The sequence below is a fragment of the Molothrus aeneus genome, chromosome 6, assembly GCF_037042795.1.
Source record: "Molothrus aeneus isolate 106 chromosome 6, BPBGC_Maene_1.0, whole genome shotgun sequence".
Taxonomy (NCBI): Eukaryota; Metazoa; Chordata; class Aves; order Passeriformes; family Icteridae; genus Molothrus; species Molothrus aeneus.
The window spans coordinates 8,137,803-8,156,600 of NC_089651.1; the positions used below are offsets into that span (position 1 = coordinate 8,137,803).

At 42.7% G+C, this 18,798-nt stretch overlaps 2 protein-coding genes across 4 annotated transcripts in view; both read right to left on the minus strand.

Moving 5' to 3' along the window:
• SHANK2 (SH3 and multiple ankyrin repeat domains 2) overlaps window positions 1–18,798 on the minus strand; it is a 249,980-nt gene that overhangs the window by 22,331 nt on the left and 208,851 nt on the right. For 2 of the 3 annotated variants that reach the window (XM_066552106.1, XM_066552105.1), the window contains 3 exons: window positions 17,288–17,368; window positions 16,889–16,897; window positions 14,131–14,151 (listed from right to left, as the gene is read on the minus strand). In XM_066552106.1, coding sequence (XP_066408203.1) covers window positions 14,131–14,151; window positions 16,889–16,897; window positions 17,288–17,368 — 111 coding nt within the window. The remainder of the gene's footprint in view (window positions 1–14,130; window positions 14,152–16,888; window positions 16,898–17,287; window positions 17,369–18,798) is intronic. The other variant, XM_066552104.1, reaches the window with a different exon arrangement.
• On the minus strand, window positions 1,784–8,270 carry LOC136557897 (uncharacterized). Its single transcript, XM_066552107.1, has 2 exons — window positions 7,311–8,270; window positions 1,784–2,933 (listed from the first exon to the last, which is right to left on the minus strand). The coding sequence occupies exons 1-2, from the start codon at window positions 7,642–7,644 to the stop codon at window positions 2,074–2,076; spliced, it is 1,194 nt and encodes a 397-aa protein (XP_066408204.1). The 5' UTR covers window positions 7,645–8,270; the 3' UTR covers window positions 1,784–2,073.

Sequence of the window (18,798 nt, forward strand, 5' to 3'; positions counted from 1 at the left end):
GAGAGAAGACGTGTTGGGCCAAACTTCCACTCGCCTGTGCCTCGAACTGTTTGTCTCCACAGCACCAGAGTGCAAACCCCTCCTGCATCCGAACCACACATTCCAAATATACTCCTACTTGAATAATTTGTCAGGCTCACTAATTAGCTCTCCTCCCAGTCTCCTTGTGAGCTCAAATACTCTACAGCATGCATTCCTTCATACCAACAAGAGGGGAGGCTCACAAGCTCATGTTGGAAATTCTCTGATGATAACTTTACAAATAACCCTGACAAAAGAGAGAGAATAAAGTCACAAAACGGATGCAAAAATTGGCACCTGCTGTGAGGCGTGTTGACAGAGCGGCCCAAAGAAGCCTGCCTCTAATGGGATTTTTTAAAGAAATGCAGCTGGATGAAGGTCAAAAGGAAGGAGTGTGGGAAAAGCCTACACTGGAGGTTGGCCATGCAAGCTGCATTTTCTCCTTGAACCAGTTGTTAAGCAGAATACAGCCACAAGCACACACACACACACACACACACACACACTTTTACAGGAGAAGTTTGTGGCTGGCTGGTAGAGTAAAAACTCTGATCTGCCTTGCCCTGAATAACCTCTGCCTCACTGGAAGACAGGGAAGAAGAGTCTACGTCTCACTGGCCAAAGAGCATGGCTCGGTTGTAGTCACAGAAGAGGATTTTTAAGCCTACGATTATTCCCTGGCATTTTCCATAGAAACTGCTCTGCACCTTCCCGAGAAGTCGCAACGGCGTGTTGAGAGTCAAACACAGGAGCCATGCTACACCTGTGAGAACCTGTCCCCACTGCTCCAGGGCCTCCTGGGAGCAGCATCCTTCCGGAGAACTGTCAGGGATACCACATGTAAAAGCCAGTCTGATGCCTCTGCATGCATATAGCAATTTGAGTGCCACTATATTAAATTCCCCCGAGAGAGGCAGCACCAACAGATATAAAGTAATTTATTGCCAAAGTGCATTTCCATCTGCCCTGTTGGGTTACCAATGGGACCCGTGCCCTGCTCAGGGTGCCAGCCCTCAGGAAATTGGATGGCCTAAAGGCACAGAAAATAGTTGTGTTTTATCAAGATGCAGGTCTCGTCTCTGATGAAAAGCTCTTAAATCACAGACAGAGTAGCACAGTACCCAACAGCACGTCATGACTTTTACATTCTCAAGAGGTCTGGCTGCTAGGCAAGTTGCTTTTTTCATTTTTTTTTTTATTTTTTCTTTAATAATTAATATCTGTGATAATTACAGGGGACAGTCTCTCCTCCTAATAGATTTGTTGCAGGAGATGGCTCTTATCCCCGTAGAACACATTGCTTAGTGACTCCTGTTCCGAATACCCAGACTCTCTCAGAGGAAAAAGTATAATGCTGCCCATCAAGCCACCAGATCCATCATCAAATGAACTTTGAAAACGAGAGTCAGGTGCCCAGATAGATCTGGTGGCACATCACTACACAGCCCCCAAAAAGAGAAATATGAGGTATGATCCTGGCAACATTACTTATTGTACGACATAGCCAAGACATGTGGATTAGCTCCACCGAGGGTCTTAGGAAGTGAGCTGGTGAGACCCACAGAGGAAAAGAATGGTCATGATCCAGTACAGGCTATACCCCAACACCTCAGGCTGGCATGCCAGAAACACCAGGCAAAGACTGATCGAACACAGTTTGGGAGGCGAGTATTGCCAAGACCTCTATACTTACCACCAAGTCCTGCGTGCTTGCTCAGAGGGGGTGGGATAATGGAGAAAGAAAACTCAAAAAACAGCTGCCTCAAGAAATGACTTGTATTTGTAAGAAAAGCAATGAATGCCTGGCACAGAGTAAAAAAATGCTTGTATGAAGTTAAAGTGAAAGAACAGAGGCAAATGTTCTTCAAATACCAGCAGCACACATCGTTAACAGTGCAAATATAAACTACAAAATGTTAGACTAATCTAGTCAGCCAGAATACAATGTTAGCCAATGTAGGAAATGGTTGAACTCTGCCACCGATGGCCTTATGGCTAAGAATTAAAAGGACAGGCACATTAAAAAAAACCTCTAAAAATCCTATGGAGTGGTTATTTTTTCTTCCCTCCCCCTTTTGCCTGGCGTGGAGGCATGGGCAGCGAGGCCCTCTCGGTTATGGCTCTCTGCAGCCGGCCACTGCGACAAGGCAGGGTGGCCTGCGGCGGGTCGCGAGAGTCGCTCGTCCCTTCGGCCCCTGGTAAGCACACAGTGGAGGATGCCACTGCGTCCTCACCAGTCCATGTCGAGGCACACGTCAACTCGACATGGGGGGTGGCTCTTTGGGAGATGCGCGTTTCGAGGACCTGTGTCCTCGGCTGCTTGAGGAAAGCTAAAATCTCTGACAGGTAGTTATGGATGGCTCTTGTGGAGGTAGCCACAATGCCCAGCTGCAGCTCCATACGGCCCATGGACTGGGACATGAGACCCATGGACTGTGCATGCTCCCTCTTGATATTTTCCAGCAGCTGCACAATCCTACTGTTGGTTTCCATCAACAGCTTCTCTCCCTCTGTTAGCTGGGGCTGCCCTCTCCAACCCCGATCCCTAGGGACAGGCTCAACACCGCAGCGCTCTTCATTCATCTCATCATTTCCCTCCTCCTCAGGAGAGTCACTTTCAAACTGAGGAGTCCTACTGAGTGACTGATCCCCGGGAGACTGTATGTCCATGGTGCACTCTGGAGTCCGCGCCGGCGTTTGAAATCCCTCAAAATCCTCCCCAACGTTGCTGTGCGTTTCAGACGAGGACAGCGGCCACTGCCAGCTCTCTGTGGTCCTGGCTGGCGAGTCTTCGTCAGAGGCAGGCACCGAGGATTCCTGTTCTTCGGCCGGCGTGGACAGCGAGCTCCCTCGGTGATGGCTGGCTTGCCCCGAGGATCCAGGAACCTCCCCATCTTGCTCCCCAGTGACATCTGGCAATCAAATAGAGGAGCAACAACCACTGTATCTGAGGCCAGGCAGATGGAGGTATCTACATGCATTGGACAACACATAGAAATAAGCCAGTTGGGAAGCCAGAGTGTATGTGTTTGGGCAAACGGAAGGGCGGACTAAAGTTTAGTGACTGCATTGGGCACGTGGCAATTGGCGTCATTAAGCACTTTTGGTCTCAGTGCACACTGTCCTGTACCCAGAACACACACAGCCCTGCTGCATCCCAAGGCAGGAGCTACCAAATTCCCCTCAGTGTGACTGTGACAGGAAATGTCAGTGAACCTAGCAAGAAGCTCACCTATGCACTGCAGTGGTGTCAGTCAGAAATCCCTGGGACGAGCTCAGGGCCAAGGGTCCAATTGAGCTTCCTGGGGTGCCAGATGTGCTCCACCACTGGCTGAGGGCAGCCCTTTGTTGCTCTGAAGCACTGCTGGCTATCTTCACTTTTGTCCGACGTCTCACGTCACCCCACCCAAAATCTCTCCCAAATAACTGCTGCAGCGCGACGGTGGCCGTCCGTGGGATTATCCCGTGAGCAATGCCCTCCCCAACATTTGCCAGGTTCTCCTTGCTCTCTTCTCCAAACAGTAGGAAATGCTATCTGAGGGCATTGCTCACCGGGATCTCTTTGTCTCCTGCAAATGAACTGAGTTTTACCCTCCCCTGGCTACCTCTTCCCTTGCCTGAGGGTGCGTGGTGGAAATCTGGGTGCAAACGCTTCCCCATGGCAACTCTAGAGAAAAATGCCCTCCCAAAGAACAGGAAAGGCTCAGGCTTTTGCACCCACAGGAATCACCAGCTCACAATGGAGTGTGATCTGCCCAGCTCTGTCCTGCACCTCTCTGCATTACATGAGGCTGTGGCCAGGACTCTGTACACTTTCTGTTACTTCAGATAAAAAAATGAGTCCACTTCTTTTCTTTTTTAAATTTTTTTTGAGGGGAGCCAATTTGGTCATGAGAAATCACCCTAGGGCAGTGTGGCTGAAGGAGGCAGCCCAAAGCCCAAACCCAAAGCCCTGCATTCCCCACACTCAGGCAAGGGACAGCTGAGAGAAGCACTGCTCTCGGTAGGGTTGTGACCCAACCAGGCTGCTGCTGGTCACACCACAGTGGCCTGAGTGCCAGATCAGTGCTGTGCCTACTCTCTGGCATCCCAGCCTTGAAAAAAGCTTTTTGGTTTTTTTTTTAAAAAGGACTTTTAAGGATTAATTTCTGCTTTTTGAAATACTGCTCTTCAGACCTCAGTGGAAGCTGTAAGCTTATATCTGCAAGGTGTTGCTGAGGTCATGTAAAACCATACTTTTGGTTCTGTTTATGAATCGGGGCAGGGTTTTGTTTGATTTTTTTTAAATTATTTTATGTGAAATATAATGAAAAGAAAAGCTTTTTCTGACAGACCCAAGGATCCCTCCTGCTTTATCTCAATCCCTGTCCACCACAGTGTGGTACTTATTATTTCTACACCCATGTGCCTGCAGTATTATGGTGCTCTAAAAGGGATTCTGTGTGACTTCATTGAATGATGACTTTTAAGTGCTAAAATAATGGATATTATTCGTGCATTTAGCATATTCACTACTTCAAAGTATTCACATTCAAAGTATTCATATTCTCTCTGCGTCTGGCTGGACTGTCCAGTTGCATGTTTTATGGAAAGTGAGGATGAAATTGTATTTGTAAAAAGGCATGAGCTCCTTATGGAAATGAATTCTAGGGACAAACTGTCATGCAATCATTGGCTCTTCCACTCCATGGAGGTTTGAAAGGGACTATATATCACCCTAACTAAGAACTGCTTCTTCCTTGGCAATTCTTCCCCTGCTTTGTCTAATACAGCCATAGCTGCATTCCTTCATTAGCAAAGCTCTCTTAACAACTACAGTGTAGGATCATGAAATGATTTCTCAGCATTTTCCTATTTGAGTACACATGAAAAAAAAAAAAAGAACAAAAAAACAGGGGACCTAATTTTACCACACAAAGCAAACACACACTTCAATTAAAGTCTATGGAATTGGAGTGAGGTAAGGGATCATAAATACTCATTCTGGTAGAGCCACTGGTCATACTGAATGTCTTGGCATTTCTTTTGACATGTCAACAGAAAATTCCACATATTTAAAAACCCCATTTAGCTGGCAAGTGTTCTAAACAGAGCCCACCTAACAACTGGTAAGTAGTAGAACCAAACTATACTGGAAGTCAAAAACAGAAGCAAAATGAAATCAAAAACCTCCAAACTCCACACTGATTTATGAATACTTCTGTAACTGGTATCACTGTCTAATTTGTTCAGACTCAGGGGGACCAGAACAACTTTGTTATTTGTGCATGTCTACGCATTTGCCAGAGGCTTGTAAAGAAAAATTCCTCTGAAAAATCGCAATAATAAATTTTTGCAAAATTCCTTATGTCCTATGAAATGTTACCACTTGCCATTCTCTCAGTCAGTCTTTTCAGCCTTTCAGAGCTGAAAGAACAGCATCTGGCAATTGGTGACCAATGACACAAATGACAAAAAAGCAAAGAGTCTGTGAAAACCCCTGGGCAGAAGGTTAATTGCGGAAACTCTTGGCGAATACTTCTGAATAATGAATACATGCACAGGCTTTAGGTTAGGTTGGTAAACTTGGCTGGCAATGAGAAGGAGGAACAACCATCACTGTTATTATTTGTAACAAGGTGTTCAGCATCTCTCAGCAACTCCGGTTTCTGGAAGCTTTGGGAAGCATTGCCATGGGCATGGGGAACCGAGGGTGTGTTACAGGCATGGCCTTCCACAAACTTTCCTTCACTAAGGAGCAATCATGGGAAAATTGCCTGGAGGCCACTGGCTGACACCACCTGGATGAACATGTGAGTCTCTGCCCAAGAAATCCATTCCTTGGTGACCAAAAGTCACCCTGAATTCTGGGTGGATCTTGGTCAGGTTGGTTACACCAGTGCCTAGGCTGGGGCTGTGGGAGAGTACTGCCAGGCACAGCAGGGGCACTGCAAAACTGGGTTCAGCCAGAAACCATCCTTGTGTTTGAACAGCTGACAGAGTGACCTCAACTAACTGCCTTTAACTCCTTAGAAAAGGGGCCACTTCCAAAAAGAGAGAAAGAGAGAGGCCACTACAACTGTGAAGTCAAAATTGGCCATGGATCAAACCATGCACCAACATGGCTGACCTCACCTTGTTAATTTGCTTAAAAAAAAAAAAAGAAGAAGTCTCTTTCTTTTCAAGCTTTAAATAGAGTGGGTACAAAGAAGCACAGCTGGCTTCCTTGGGTGTGGAGCAAAGGGAAGAGGTCAGATTCCCTGACCTTTCTAGCAATTTCCACCTGACACACCATTCCTACATGCAGCATTTTGCTCACAGAGATAGATATGACTTACAGGCAAAATAGGTCACTTCTGTCTTTTACAGGTATCTTTATACCAAGTGATAGCAGCCATCAGACCTGTAGCCTCCAAGGTTCATGTTTCTAACCTCATGTCCCTTGCTCTGCTGGGGCAGGACTTCCATCTCCATCCTTAAATGGCTGAGGAAGGGACTCAGGGAGGAGCATGCAAATATGCTAAAGGGAGCAGAAACATCTGGAAGCCAGCAACCCACTGCACTTCAGCTTTAGTGTTTGATCACTGTGGGTACTATGCAGCTATTTCCAAAAGCCCCCTGGGATTCACACATTTCTGAAGGCTGTTTTTTGTTTTACCTCAGTGACTCTGCTGTGTTTAAGGGAAAAAAAAGAGATCTGCTATTGAGGGGGTCCATGCAATAGGAACTCCACCAAAGTCCTGGCTATCTCCCTTTCTCCCCTGTTGGATAGGTTCTCTGTTTCTGCAGAGGAGCAGGATCTGCCAGACAGATTCTCTGTTCCTGCTGCCTATCCAGGTGATTCCCCTGGGCTGACACAGAGCCTGGTCTGACGTGGTGGATCAGCAGGTGCTCCTGGAGGCCACAGGAGAGCTGCTCCAGGTGTGCCTGCAAGGGAGAGCTGTGGTTTGCCCCATCCTGCCCTGAGCATGCTGATCAAAGCCAAGTTTATTCCAGCCTTTAGGTACATGAATATGTCCATTATTTTGGAGCACTGCTATTCCGTGCTATTCCTTGCACAACAACGTTCATCACCACTGAGAGTCCTTTGTGTTGGTCATTAGGCATTTTGAGGATTGTAGCAATTACTGGGTTGAGATACGCAGAGAATTACTGAGTGGTTGATTCAGCTGCAGGGGTAGAGGACTGAGACAGAGGCCAAGAACAGAGCAGGGCTTTGGATATACACAAACTTTAGAGACATCAGAAGTATTTCTTTAACTTTTGGTCACTGAAGAACATTTGAGATTTATGCCTGTGTTGTGCCTTACCTGCCACTTGGACTGGCAGCTGATCCCTCCCCTGAGATGTGCTGCTCTTTAAGAAGCCCTCCTTTTGAAATCCCACCATTCCTGTTTCACCTCTGCTACCGGATCGTTGCCTTTTCTTTCCATTATCTTTCCTTTTCAGACTGCCCACCAGCGGAGCTGCACGGGAGGGCTGGGGCAGGCACGGTCTCTTCCTGCTGACAGACAGGTGGGTGGAGATGTCCCTTGGCCACAACAAGAGGGCCAGGAGCCCAACAACAGCGGGAACACAGCGGGGGAGCTTCCCGGGCCCTGCCTCTGCTGCTCTGGACCTGGGCCTCTGTCTGTATCTCATCATCCCTCCTGGGGTGGGTGCATTTCTCAAACTGCTTAGGTACCAAGGTGATAGGTGCCTTGTAAATACCTAAGATAGATACAGACAGAAACTGTACCAGGCGCATTATGCAACACTTCAGACAATGCCAATGGCACCTCAGTGCTGTAGGATCACCCACCTGGTCCAGCATCTGCAGGCAAATACTGGGCACATGCATTTTTCCTTTGGAAAAGTGATAGGAACACAGGACATTCTTTCTTCCTTGGTGGCAACAGGTTTGGGCACGCAGCCCTTAGTGTCAGGCACTGCACATGCAAGGGTTTTGTTCCATCGCCTCCCCTAAATACGAGTGTGCAGGTTTAGTTTAATTTCCTTCGCTGGCCAATAAAGTTTGCTTCCTTGTCAATAATCTGCAAAAACGGGTTACAGGAGCTGCACCAAAACTAAAGGGGTGGTCTTCACATGTGCCTATTTGAAATGCCTTTTAAATACAGCTGTGGTGTTGCTTTCATCTTATGGATTAATTTTTTTATCCCAATTTCTTTTATTTTTAACTACAAGTAGCTTGTTTTTAGCATGAAGACCAGGAGTGATTATGCATATAATTAAGTTTCCATGTATGAGGGGAAAAAAAAAGCAGCATTTAAATCAAGTAGGTGCAATTATTTGCACTGCATTCCTTTTAGGTTTTTGGCACTTCCCATATATATGCCAAAGGCCTTGCCCTGCTTAATTTGTAAAAGAATAGCTGGGAAGTAACTGGATAAAAACTTCAGGGGGAATGTCTGTGGGTGAGAGAGCTACTAAACGACAATTTGGGCAAACAGTGGGTCTGGGTTCTGGGCAAGGTTTTCTAAGAAGCAGATGAACAAAAATTCTGGACCACCTTCCCAATTCTAATGGGCAGGTGAGAACCTACTGATTTCAAAAGAGAGCTTGCTCAGGGCACAGGAGTTCATCTGATAAAGTTGCTTGGCACAGAAGCAATTTCACCTGACAGTGTCCCTGGGGGAAAAACAGGTGACTCATGTTTGGTTAAAATGGTTAAAAATGGATCTGTGCCCACTGAGAACAAATGGCTTTCTTTTCAGCTCTTCAAACAGGATCAGATGTGTAAAAATTCATCAAAGACCAAAAGAAGGTAAAGTATAACAAGGCCTTCAACACACCGCCGAGCATTTAAAGACTAGCCTTAGCTGAAGCATGGATTCAGAGCAAGAACATTAAAGGTAAAGTTCTAAATCCAAATTAGTTGTTTATGATCAAAATTAGAGGGAAGAAACAACAAGTTCAGCCTACAGTTATGTCCAGTAAATATATAGTTAAAAATATACAGAAATGGAATGACCTGAGTTTTCATGTGGACAATTAGGCTAATCCTCATCAATCTGCCACCACTATATTTTAATCTGGAATTACCTTTTTCCAGCCCCGCCCCAAATTAACAATTTGCAGGATTGTGCTTGAATCACAATGCCCAAAGCACACATTTACCATACTGCAAACAACAGGCAGAGAATATTATTTTAGCAGTCAGCATAATGAGGAAATAATAAAAGCGCTTTGCAATACAGTCAAACACAAAAGGCACTTGAAACACTTTCCTTCTATGAAAATTAACTAAAAATAATTGTCTGTTCTCTGGGATACTGTAAATTCTATAAAGTACTCTAAAATAAAATAAAATAATAAAATATACAAAATAAATCAATAAAACATAAAAAATTTAGCTACTAAAATTAATCATTTAACATTGAGTATCTATAAATACCATTACATGATTTATGAAAATGCTTTGTAGGTATTCACAGTAAAGAGCTCTCAAAACTTTCTCGAAGGAAAGCCTTATTTGTGTTTCTAGGGCTGAAAATAGCTTCACATTATTACACAAGTCACATTTACACATTATAACCACACCATCAAAAGTAATTTTTAAGGAAGGCAGAAAACGGATATGTTCAAATTCTTTCTAGAGATATAATTTTCAAGTACCAGCTCTTTAACAGCATGTTCATTATTAAGGAAATAATGATACAGGCATTTAAAATACACCTGCAATGCTGAAGCCTTGCAATTCAGCCTACCTTGAAAGAGGAATGGTCATTGTCTAACAGTGGTTTCTGTTCAAGAACAAAAACAAAGCAGAGAATATAGTCAATACCCACTCCTACCCTGCAAGCCAGGTGGAATTTAAATGGCAATTTGATGTTCTGTTTAAGAGACAGCATTTGAAAATTTGGCCTAATCACAAAAGAAAGGCAATCAAATCAAAGAAACCAAAAATAAAGCATTCTCTGGTCTTACACTTAACTCTCACGCTTCCACACCAAAGGGAAAAACCAAACAAACTATGAGGAATTATCTAAAACAATTTATTTTTAATTAGATTAGAAATTAATTAACATGGGTATGTGAACATTTGAAGGAAAAAGAAAAAAAAATAGCAGCAAAGGGAGTTTTGAGATGAGGGAGATAAGTCCTTCATCTCCCTGGCTCCTGAAAAAGAGAGAGAACACATTAAAAGTGCTGAAAGAGTTTTCCACTGCCCTAAGTGTGCCATATTGGGAAACACATGCAATTTTAACTGTTCCTCAAGCCCTCATGATTTTGAATATGTGCTTAGATATTAAATTGATAATATCTGAGCATAGTCACACTCACATAAACCAACGTATTTAATGTGTCTCTTCGCAAATGCTACAAACCCCACATTTTCTGCAACACTTACAATTCCTTTTCCAACTTCTTTTGTACCATTGTCTTGTTTGGCTGATGCAGAAAGGTTTTGAAAACCTTTTCAATTACAGTCTTACAGTCCTGCAGTAAAGAAAAACAAGTATCATGACAGGGCACTACATCCTCAAGAACAAGCTGATAAATTCAAAATAATAACGGTGTAGATGAGAACACTCCTACAGACTCAAGCAGCCTCTACTCAGGATTCCCAGTGTTTCCAAAATGCTAAAGCATCTCATGAAAGGTAAATCCTGGACTGAAGAAGTCTTTAGTACCAGGAGTTACCTGTTAAGTTTGGATTCTGTGGCACAAATTGCTAATCAGCACATTGCCAAGTTATGCTTCATGGAATACACAGGTTTAGCATTGTTCCCTTTTTGAAACATACAATTTTCAATACTTTGCTTTCACAAAGTGTTTTACAAGTACTTCTATTATAGCCACGGTCCTAATCCTACACTTACACTGCTGTGGACTCTCCAAGTTACACTACAAGCCATAAAATCTGCAGCCTTGCTGCACCAACCACAAATGGGGCTGGCATTTCTTCACACACACTTGACAAATTCCACCCAGAGTCACTGCTTTCTGCTTGAGATAAATGACAACCCGATGACAACCTCTTCCTCATTACTACACTGCCACTTCATTAGAATTTCAAATATGTAATGTGAATCAATTACTTACAAGGGATAACCTTCAAGAATTCTTCATGAAGCCTGATGCCTTTTGCTCTCATCTTCTGAAACAGTGTCTGGCGAAGATCTGAAAACCTTCTTCCTACAGAGAAGTACCGCAGGTGCTGGGAGCTACCTCGGGAGCTGCTGTGGTGAGTGCTGTAAAAGTTGCTTTGGTGGTATTCCCATTGTTCCCTGCAGACAAATCTCCATCATCAACTCCACCACAGTGAAATAAAGAGAGTGAGTTTTGAACCCAGACGACTTTGGGAATGGTCTCTTCAAACAGAACAGAACACTGTGAGCTAATCCACTGCTTGGCATTCATTTATATGTATTTGCTCTGCAATTTCATTGTTTCAGATGCCATTGGAAGGTACCACCTTTGAAACAATGGACAACAGGAATGGGATGAAGTGGGAATGCTTATTGCAGACAGAGCTAATAATATTTCTTTTGAATGCCATCAACTGATATTTTTCTATTCAAATGCCGGTCAGACTTGATGCCAGGCAACAATATTCTGTGTTGATGATACCACAGTTATTGTGTATCTGTGAGGTGGTGATAGAATCTAAACCTTTCAAAGGAGAAAATCCTTTATTTGTAGTTGGTACTGCAGCCCACACCAAAGCCCAAAGACCAGGACCAACACACATACTATATCAGTATATGGTATATATCAATATTTTATATTGATTACCATATCAAATCTAAGAACAAACAGCACCACCCCAGCTCACAGCTGACACCCATGTGACACTGCCAGCAGATTATTTATTAATGCAGAAGGATTATTTGTCATTTCCATTTCGCTGTGGAAATTTAACCTGCTCTGTTCTTCACTTTGTCCTTTCTCTTAGAGGATTTTATATTAGGCATTTTAAAATTCAACACTGTCCATTTCAGCTTTCACTGAAAATCCCAAATTACTCACTAAATCAAACCCATTTCTAGCAGCAAAGAAAGCTGAGGAGCAGGAAACTTTTAAATCATGTATCTAGACATTTACAGATCTTAGCTTATGGATGTGTTCCTTAAGGATCATATAATTTTCAAATTCTCCCTCCACAAGGAGTTATTCATAAGTCAAAACAAAAACTGAAGGAAAAGCCATTTAAAACCAAGCTCTCCACCAGCTGCATAAACTTATTATAAACAGAGTTATTTAAAGTTTTAAAATATTAATTTTAAAAGCTCTAATGATACCTATTTTCCTGTCGTGATGATGAAAATTATGACCTCAAATTTTTCCCCTAATCTTTCATTTTCAGAGTGTTTTCAAACCTTCATTTCAATTTGCTGCAGGAATATCCTGGTTATGGTTCAGTATTAATGGAATCACATTTTAAGTGCTGCCTCCAACAAGTTGCTGCTACAACTCTTGGTTTACACGTTGCCATAACTTACTCATACAATGGTTCTTGGAAAACTACAAGGCATAGGAAAGAAGAACACCTCTCCCCCATCCCAAGTATCCCACAACATCCAGAAAGTAGTTTGGAAACACAACCCTTCCACACACATATTTCAAGGTTGGAAGCTACCTCTGAGTCAGGCAACTACTGCAAGCAGAAAGTCAGTGGCACAGATGAAGTTAAATTTTAGTTGAATTCATGCTATGTAACTGCAGTAAAATGACAGAACTGCCTATGCCATGCTGCTCCAAACCTAAGGATTTTATCACCTTTTAACACACAAATACCCTATCTTCTATCCTGAGTATCAAAAAATACAGCCTATGTCCTGTCCTGCCCTGCCTTTCCCCTGCTTTCCCAATGAACCAGAACCCATCTCCAGAGATAATCAACAAGATCAGTCAGACAAGAACCACAGAAGCCATTATTGTTATCTTAATGCCTCCCTCATCTCTGACCCAGAAAACTGAATTCGTGGTTGACAGAAGACTCTACACAACAACACAAAGATTTTTTTATATGCTGCCAAAACATATTTTTCAGTAGCAATGTGGTTTATTCTGTCATAATCTCTGAACGGAGAATGGCAAATATCCCTAGCTGGAACCTCTGCTAACCACCTGAAAGGAGGTCAGGAAAGAGCAGGAAAATAAAGAGTGGAAAATAACCCAATTCCATCCTATTAAATGTCAAAAAGGAAAAGCTTCCCTGCTGAGAGAAGACACTGCCTACAGCCTAGATTTCCTTTCCATGACACTGAACCTCATCCAAGAGCAGGACACAGCCTGTTTTTCACCAGCTACCACCCAGGGGCTCAGGGAAGTGGGAGACTCTTCCTTGGGCCAGGCTCCATGAGAAGGTGGAAATGAACATCCCCTGCTCAGGAGAGCTCACAATCTAGGGAAGCAAAATGATGTACAGGAGCATGGAGAAAGTACAGCTCAGCACAAACAAACTCTCTATACACAAAAATACATTCATGGAAACTATTAAAATAGCAGTGCTATTTCTACCTGCCCCCCTGCCTCGCCATCAGTGCTGGGATGACTGCTCAGTGCTGGGATCTAGGGAAGGTGGGTCTTTGGGAGACATTTCAAGGAGAAGGTGGTAGGTGGCCTCATGAATCAGTCCAGGGAGGGCACTCCATGCATACAGGACAGCGTGGAAGATGTTCTACCAGACAGAGCAGCATTTCTGAGGGTGAGAAGCTCAGGTGTGGTGTGCAAGATCCCTGATTCCTGAGCCAGACACAGTGTGGGCGTGGGAGCACGTGTGGCCGTTCGGGACACGAGCGGGGTCACTAATGTGGGACTGCACTGGGGGGTCACTGGCCACTGATTCTCTGTGGCTGCCACTCAGCACAGGAACTGTGAGGAGATGAGATGGAAGGGGTTGGAGAAGAGTTGGGTACAGAGAAGGAAAAAAAAGGCAAGGTGAAGGAAAGGAGACAAAAGGAAGAAATGCAGGGGATATATTCGAATGTGGTCTTCTGTTTGAGTTTCTTAAGTGTGTTTGCAATTTATTAACTAAATAACTAAAAAAACATATACAATAATTAATGTACATTTGACACCATAAAATAAACTGGACCATATGCCAACATTTACATTGTTATTATCCTTCACTATGGAAAGGTGAGAAACAGGTTAAACAAGAGACAAAATGCTTCCCCTTACCCTTCTTCTTCCGTACTGAAGCTTGGAAATAGAAAGGGAAGGAACTGTGAATCAATTCTGAAGGTAATTTTTTATATGCTAAATCCTCGTCTGTCATTTTGAGTGCAAACATTATCCTTCCCTCTAAGATGTCAGTCTCTCCCTGCTCACCTCTACTAAACAGGTATCTCTCAACCCACAGTAGATAAAATCTGCTTTTGCCAAGCTGTTTATCAGGATTTATGAGGAATTTCTCCCCTGCAGTTATTAGGGATACATGCAGAATTTTTTTTTTCTAAGTTCTTTTTTAAAAGCAGTAATTGGGGCAACTTATTGATACCAGGGCTGTCAAACTATGACAACATCAGGCATTCCCAAATCTTTGCAGATTGAAATGGAAAGGAATCATTAGCACACTGCCATCTTTTGGATTAATTAATTTGAAAGAGAACAGCTCAGATGGTCTGCTCTTTATTGTGAAGAACAGAATAGCTCAAAACATGTCAATAAAACTGTAAGTAGGGTTCAGAGCCAGACAAAGGAAGTGACTCTAATGACTGCAAGATGGATAATTAAAAAAAAAAGTTTACCTTAGCTAGAAGATATTACAAAAATATGCATTCTAAGGGAAAACAAATGGGGATTTTCTATTTACATTTTTCTTCTGCTACATAACAAGGGACATTCAATAAAATTAAAGGCATCACATTCAAAACCAATAAAAAGGAAATACATCTGTACACAGCACATAATTAGCCCGTGGGATTCTTTGTCACGAGACATTATTGAGACCACGAGCTTCTCCAGCTCAGGAAAAAGGGTTACACATAGGTATTGATGAGAACATCCACAGTGCTCATTTATAGGTTCTTCCTATTTGCTTTGCACATATATGGCATGAAAGGAATGCTCATTCATTAAAGAGTTTAATGGCTATAAAAATGTGGGTGTTCTCATAGCTCTCACAGATGTCCAATATATACACAAATACATAGAGGGATATATAAATTATAGATAAATACACACATACAAGCTGTGTTTTATGTCAGGAGACAACTTCTAACTGATGATAGGGAGAACACTTTCCCTGTGGAAGCTTGTTCAGTTGCTGTGCAATTTAAGAATTCTTGTCCCTTCTGATAATAGCCCTTTTCCAGGACAAATATGAAAATAGGTGGACCACAGATGTTCTTTGGAACAGCAGTCACATTGTTTGCTAAGGTGGCAAATGTTCAGAGTGTCACAGAAGTGGCATTTACAGACTTTTTTGGGAAGAAAGCAAATTTCTGCCACCACTACAGTTTTCCCAGGGCACAAACACCTCTGGAACATGGTGCAGGACTATTTCTCAGAACAGAAAACTCCTGCCACTGCAATGTCTGCCCCATCTGGATCAAGGCATGAATGGGAAATGTGCTTAAAAATGGAAATTTGTCCCATGGCTGCTTGTTAAAGGAGTTGCAGTGGTTTCTGCCACTTCGTGAGGACAAACAGCAGAGCAAGGGCCACAGCTTGAGCAGGGGGGTGGGAAAACTAAAATATGATGGTCTCCACTGGGGACATTACTATTAACAAGCTATTCTCCTCTAGGAAAATGCTGCTTCAGCTTTAAGATCAATATCTCCTGTGGAGGATTGAAAAGCCAGAGAAATAGAAGAATATCCTCAGCTTGAAAGCAATTGGCAGAAGAGGATAACAAAGGGGCAAAAATGGTGCTTAAGTATTGCTGTCCCCTTGGGAAAGGTGGTTGATAAACCAGCAAAGTTTTACAAACCCTCAGCACTCCATGAAAGAAAAGCAAATGAAAAACACCCAGACCCACAAAGTGTGCTCCAGAAACAATATTTTACATTTTAATCCTGGAAGAAAAATGATGGAGCATTCACGAGCTGATGATACCTTGAGTTAAGCTCCTAAACTTCCTTGTACATAAAACCCGAATTTTCTGAGACTTGCTGGAGCTAAATAATCAGACTGGGGTGGTTTTTTTGGGTCTTCATTTGGTTGTTAGACCATAGAGAAGACACTACCTACTTCAGCACCACTTTGCTGGGAGACTTCCCACTGGAGTTACATGGCTTGACTCACTAAAGGAAGGATGGGGTCCATCTGCCCCAAAAAAACCACTGACTTACAGGGGAAAAAAAGGGACCACAAGGCTTTGATTCCTTCCAGTTGGCCTTCAAATGAGTCCATGTCAGGGAAACCCCAAGATCATAAAATTAAGTATCTAATTGTAGAATTACATGGAAAAATGGTTTTATTGTGTGGATTATTGTCATCTATTACTCTGCAGTGAGGGATGTGGTTTGGTTTTATACCCATTTCTCACTTGCTAAACACACTCTTTTACTGTTATAGCCACATAGAAATATGCACTGGGCTTTCCTCATTTTATATATGATTTATTCGTATTTCCATGTCTTAGTCTAGCTGCAGAAATTCTACCTTTTAATGACCTAACAGATTAAAACCAGGAAGAAAAGGACAATTACCTTCCTCATTTCTAGAAAATGAATACAAATTCCTGAAGAATTATGCATATCTAGAATGTGGATGATCAAGCAAAGGAATCTACAACCACATTTCTCAAAACTAGCAAATAAAAGACTGAATGCTCAATAATTTTTATTACCAATAGTGAGAGGAATTAAGTTTATATCATGCACAGAAGTCAAAGTGATATCATAATATGCACTTTTTCAGATCAAATGAAACAAGTTGAAGTTGAAGCTGCTTTAACACTGTCAGCTTTTAATAACAGCTTCTGGCAGCTTACCTTTATCCACTAATGAGAGGCCACAGAAATTTAAAATAAAACAATATTAGATGAACTGAAAATTTAGAAAGCAAAGCTAACAAAACATGATACAGCATTATTTTCTTTTTTTTTCTTTTCTTTTTTCTTTTCTTTTTTGGTAGAGGTGCCAAACTTTGATGATGCATAAAATGTATCAACATTCCCTTGCGCAGCAGTAAAGGCACAAGTCTCCACAAAAAATCATTCATGCGAGTCATGCACATTTTGAACTCTCCAAAGATGCAGCATTCTTAAAACCTCCTCTGCTCTAGACACTGTACACAGTGCAGCTCCCTTCATCAATTTCACACAGAGACATATAGATAGATATTTACATCTCCACCAAGCCAGCATGCTTGCCAAAAAACACTTTCTTACCAAGCTCTTCAAGCTCTGAGGTCATGGACTTAGAGCGCAGGGTCAGTGCAGTGGTTGGAGCTCGCTTAGGAGGTGGTGGGGCTGTGCATGGGACAGAAAAACACACAGGTGTCAGCCAAAACACACCCTCTGGAAGCCCTGTGCTCACAGCCACAGTTCCATAGCCATTTAAAAGAATAAGCTCCATGAAATAAGGCGAGAATAAATACCTACATGTGGAGGAAAAAGCCCTGAGATGCTTTTCATGGACTGAATTTCTCCACTGTTTCTGGCTCTAGCGTAGGTTGCTTGACACATCCGCAAGCTTTTATGTAACAGGATACATAGAAACATTTAAAGCTAAATAACTGTGCACTTCTGTTTCCCAGCAGGAAAAGGGCTTTCTAGAGAAAGGACCTCGCAGCAGTGGTGCCCCTTCTGAGAAATATGCAGGGCTAAAAACCCCCTGGGTACCAGCCAATCTCTGGCAGATTAATTTAATCATTGAAGAAACTGTTCAATCTGAGAAATACAGGAAAGAACATTCAAATGGATCTGAATTGTTAAGGTGAATCTAAGGGAAACGGGTGATCCTCAGAATATATAAGGTCTTAAAATATCCAGACAATAATCTAGCACAGAAGCTACCATTTGTGCTTTAGTATCCTGGTAACAAATATTTCTGGTGGTCAGAGAAGATCATCTCATTCCAACCCCTCTGGCACAGGCAGTGGCACCTTCCACTGTCCCAGGTTGCTCAAAGTCCCATCCATCCTGGCCCTGGGCACTTCCAGGAGTGGGGCAGCCACAGCTTCTCTGGGCACCCTGTGCCAGGCCTCACCACCCCCACAGCAAAGAATTTCCCACTAATATTTAGCCTAAACCTGCTGCCTTTCAGTTTAAAACATTGCCTCTTGTCCTGTCACTACATTTAAGGTCAATATGATACATACCAAAAGGCAGAGGCAAAAAGGTTTAAAATGTGCAAACAGTATTTCCATCAAGCCAAAAATAATGCAGGACCATGCTGGGACATGATTTAGTTTATTACAGCCTTTCTCTTTAATTATTACTATTTTTAATAAGCAGTGGAGGTGAAAAACACTTCCAGCACAGACAGAGTTTTGATTTCATGGAGCAGGAGGGATGCTGCAGTGCCAGCTCCTCACCTGCCCCGTGCTGAAGAGCCAGGTGTGTGTGAGTGAGAACTCAGGGCACTGTGGGAGGAACAGGAACTTTCAGCAACGTGCTGCAGCTGCAAGGAGCACCAGTGAGCAGCAGCAATCTTTCCTGCTTAATGATAATTATGAAGGCCTAATGACTTCCCAGCATAGCTGAGAAACCAAACCCTGGGGCATCTAAGGTAAAGGAAACAGTGTAAATTCCTTTTTTGTTTCCTTTTTTTTTTTTTTTTTTTTTTGGGTGAAGTTTTCTGGTGTTTTTTTTGGATGGGTGTGTGAGAAACACTGCTAAACTACCCCTATTTCAAGTACATTTGAAATTAATAAAAGATCATCTCTTCTTAGTGCTTT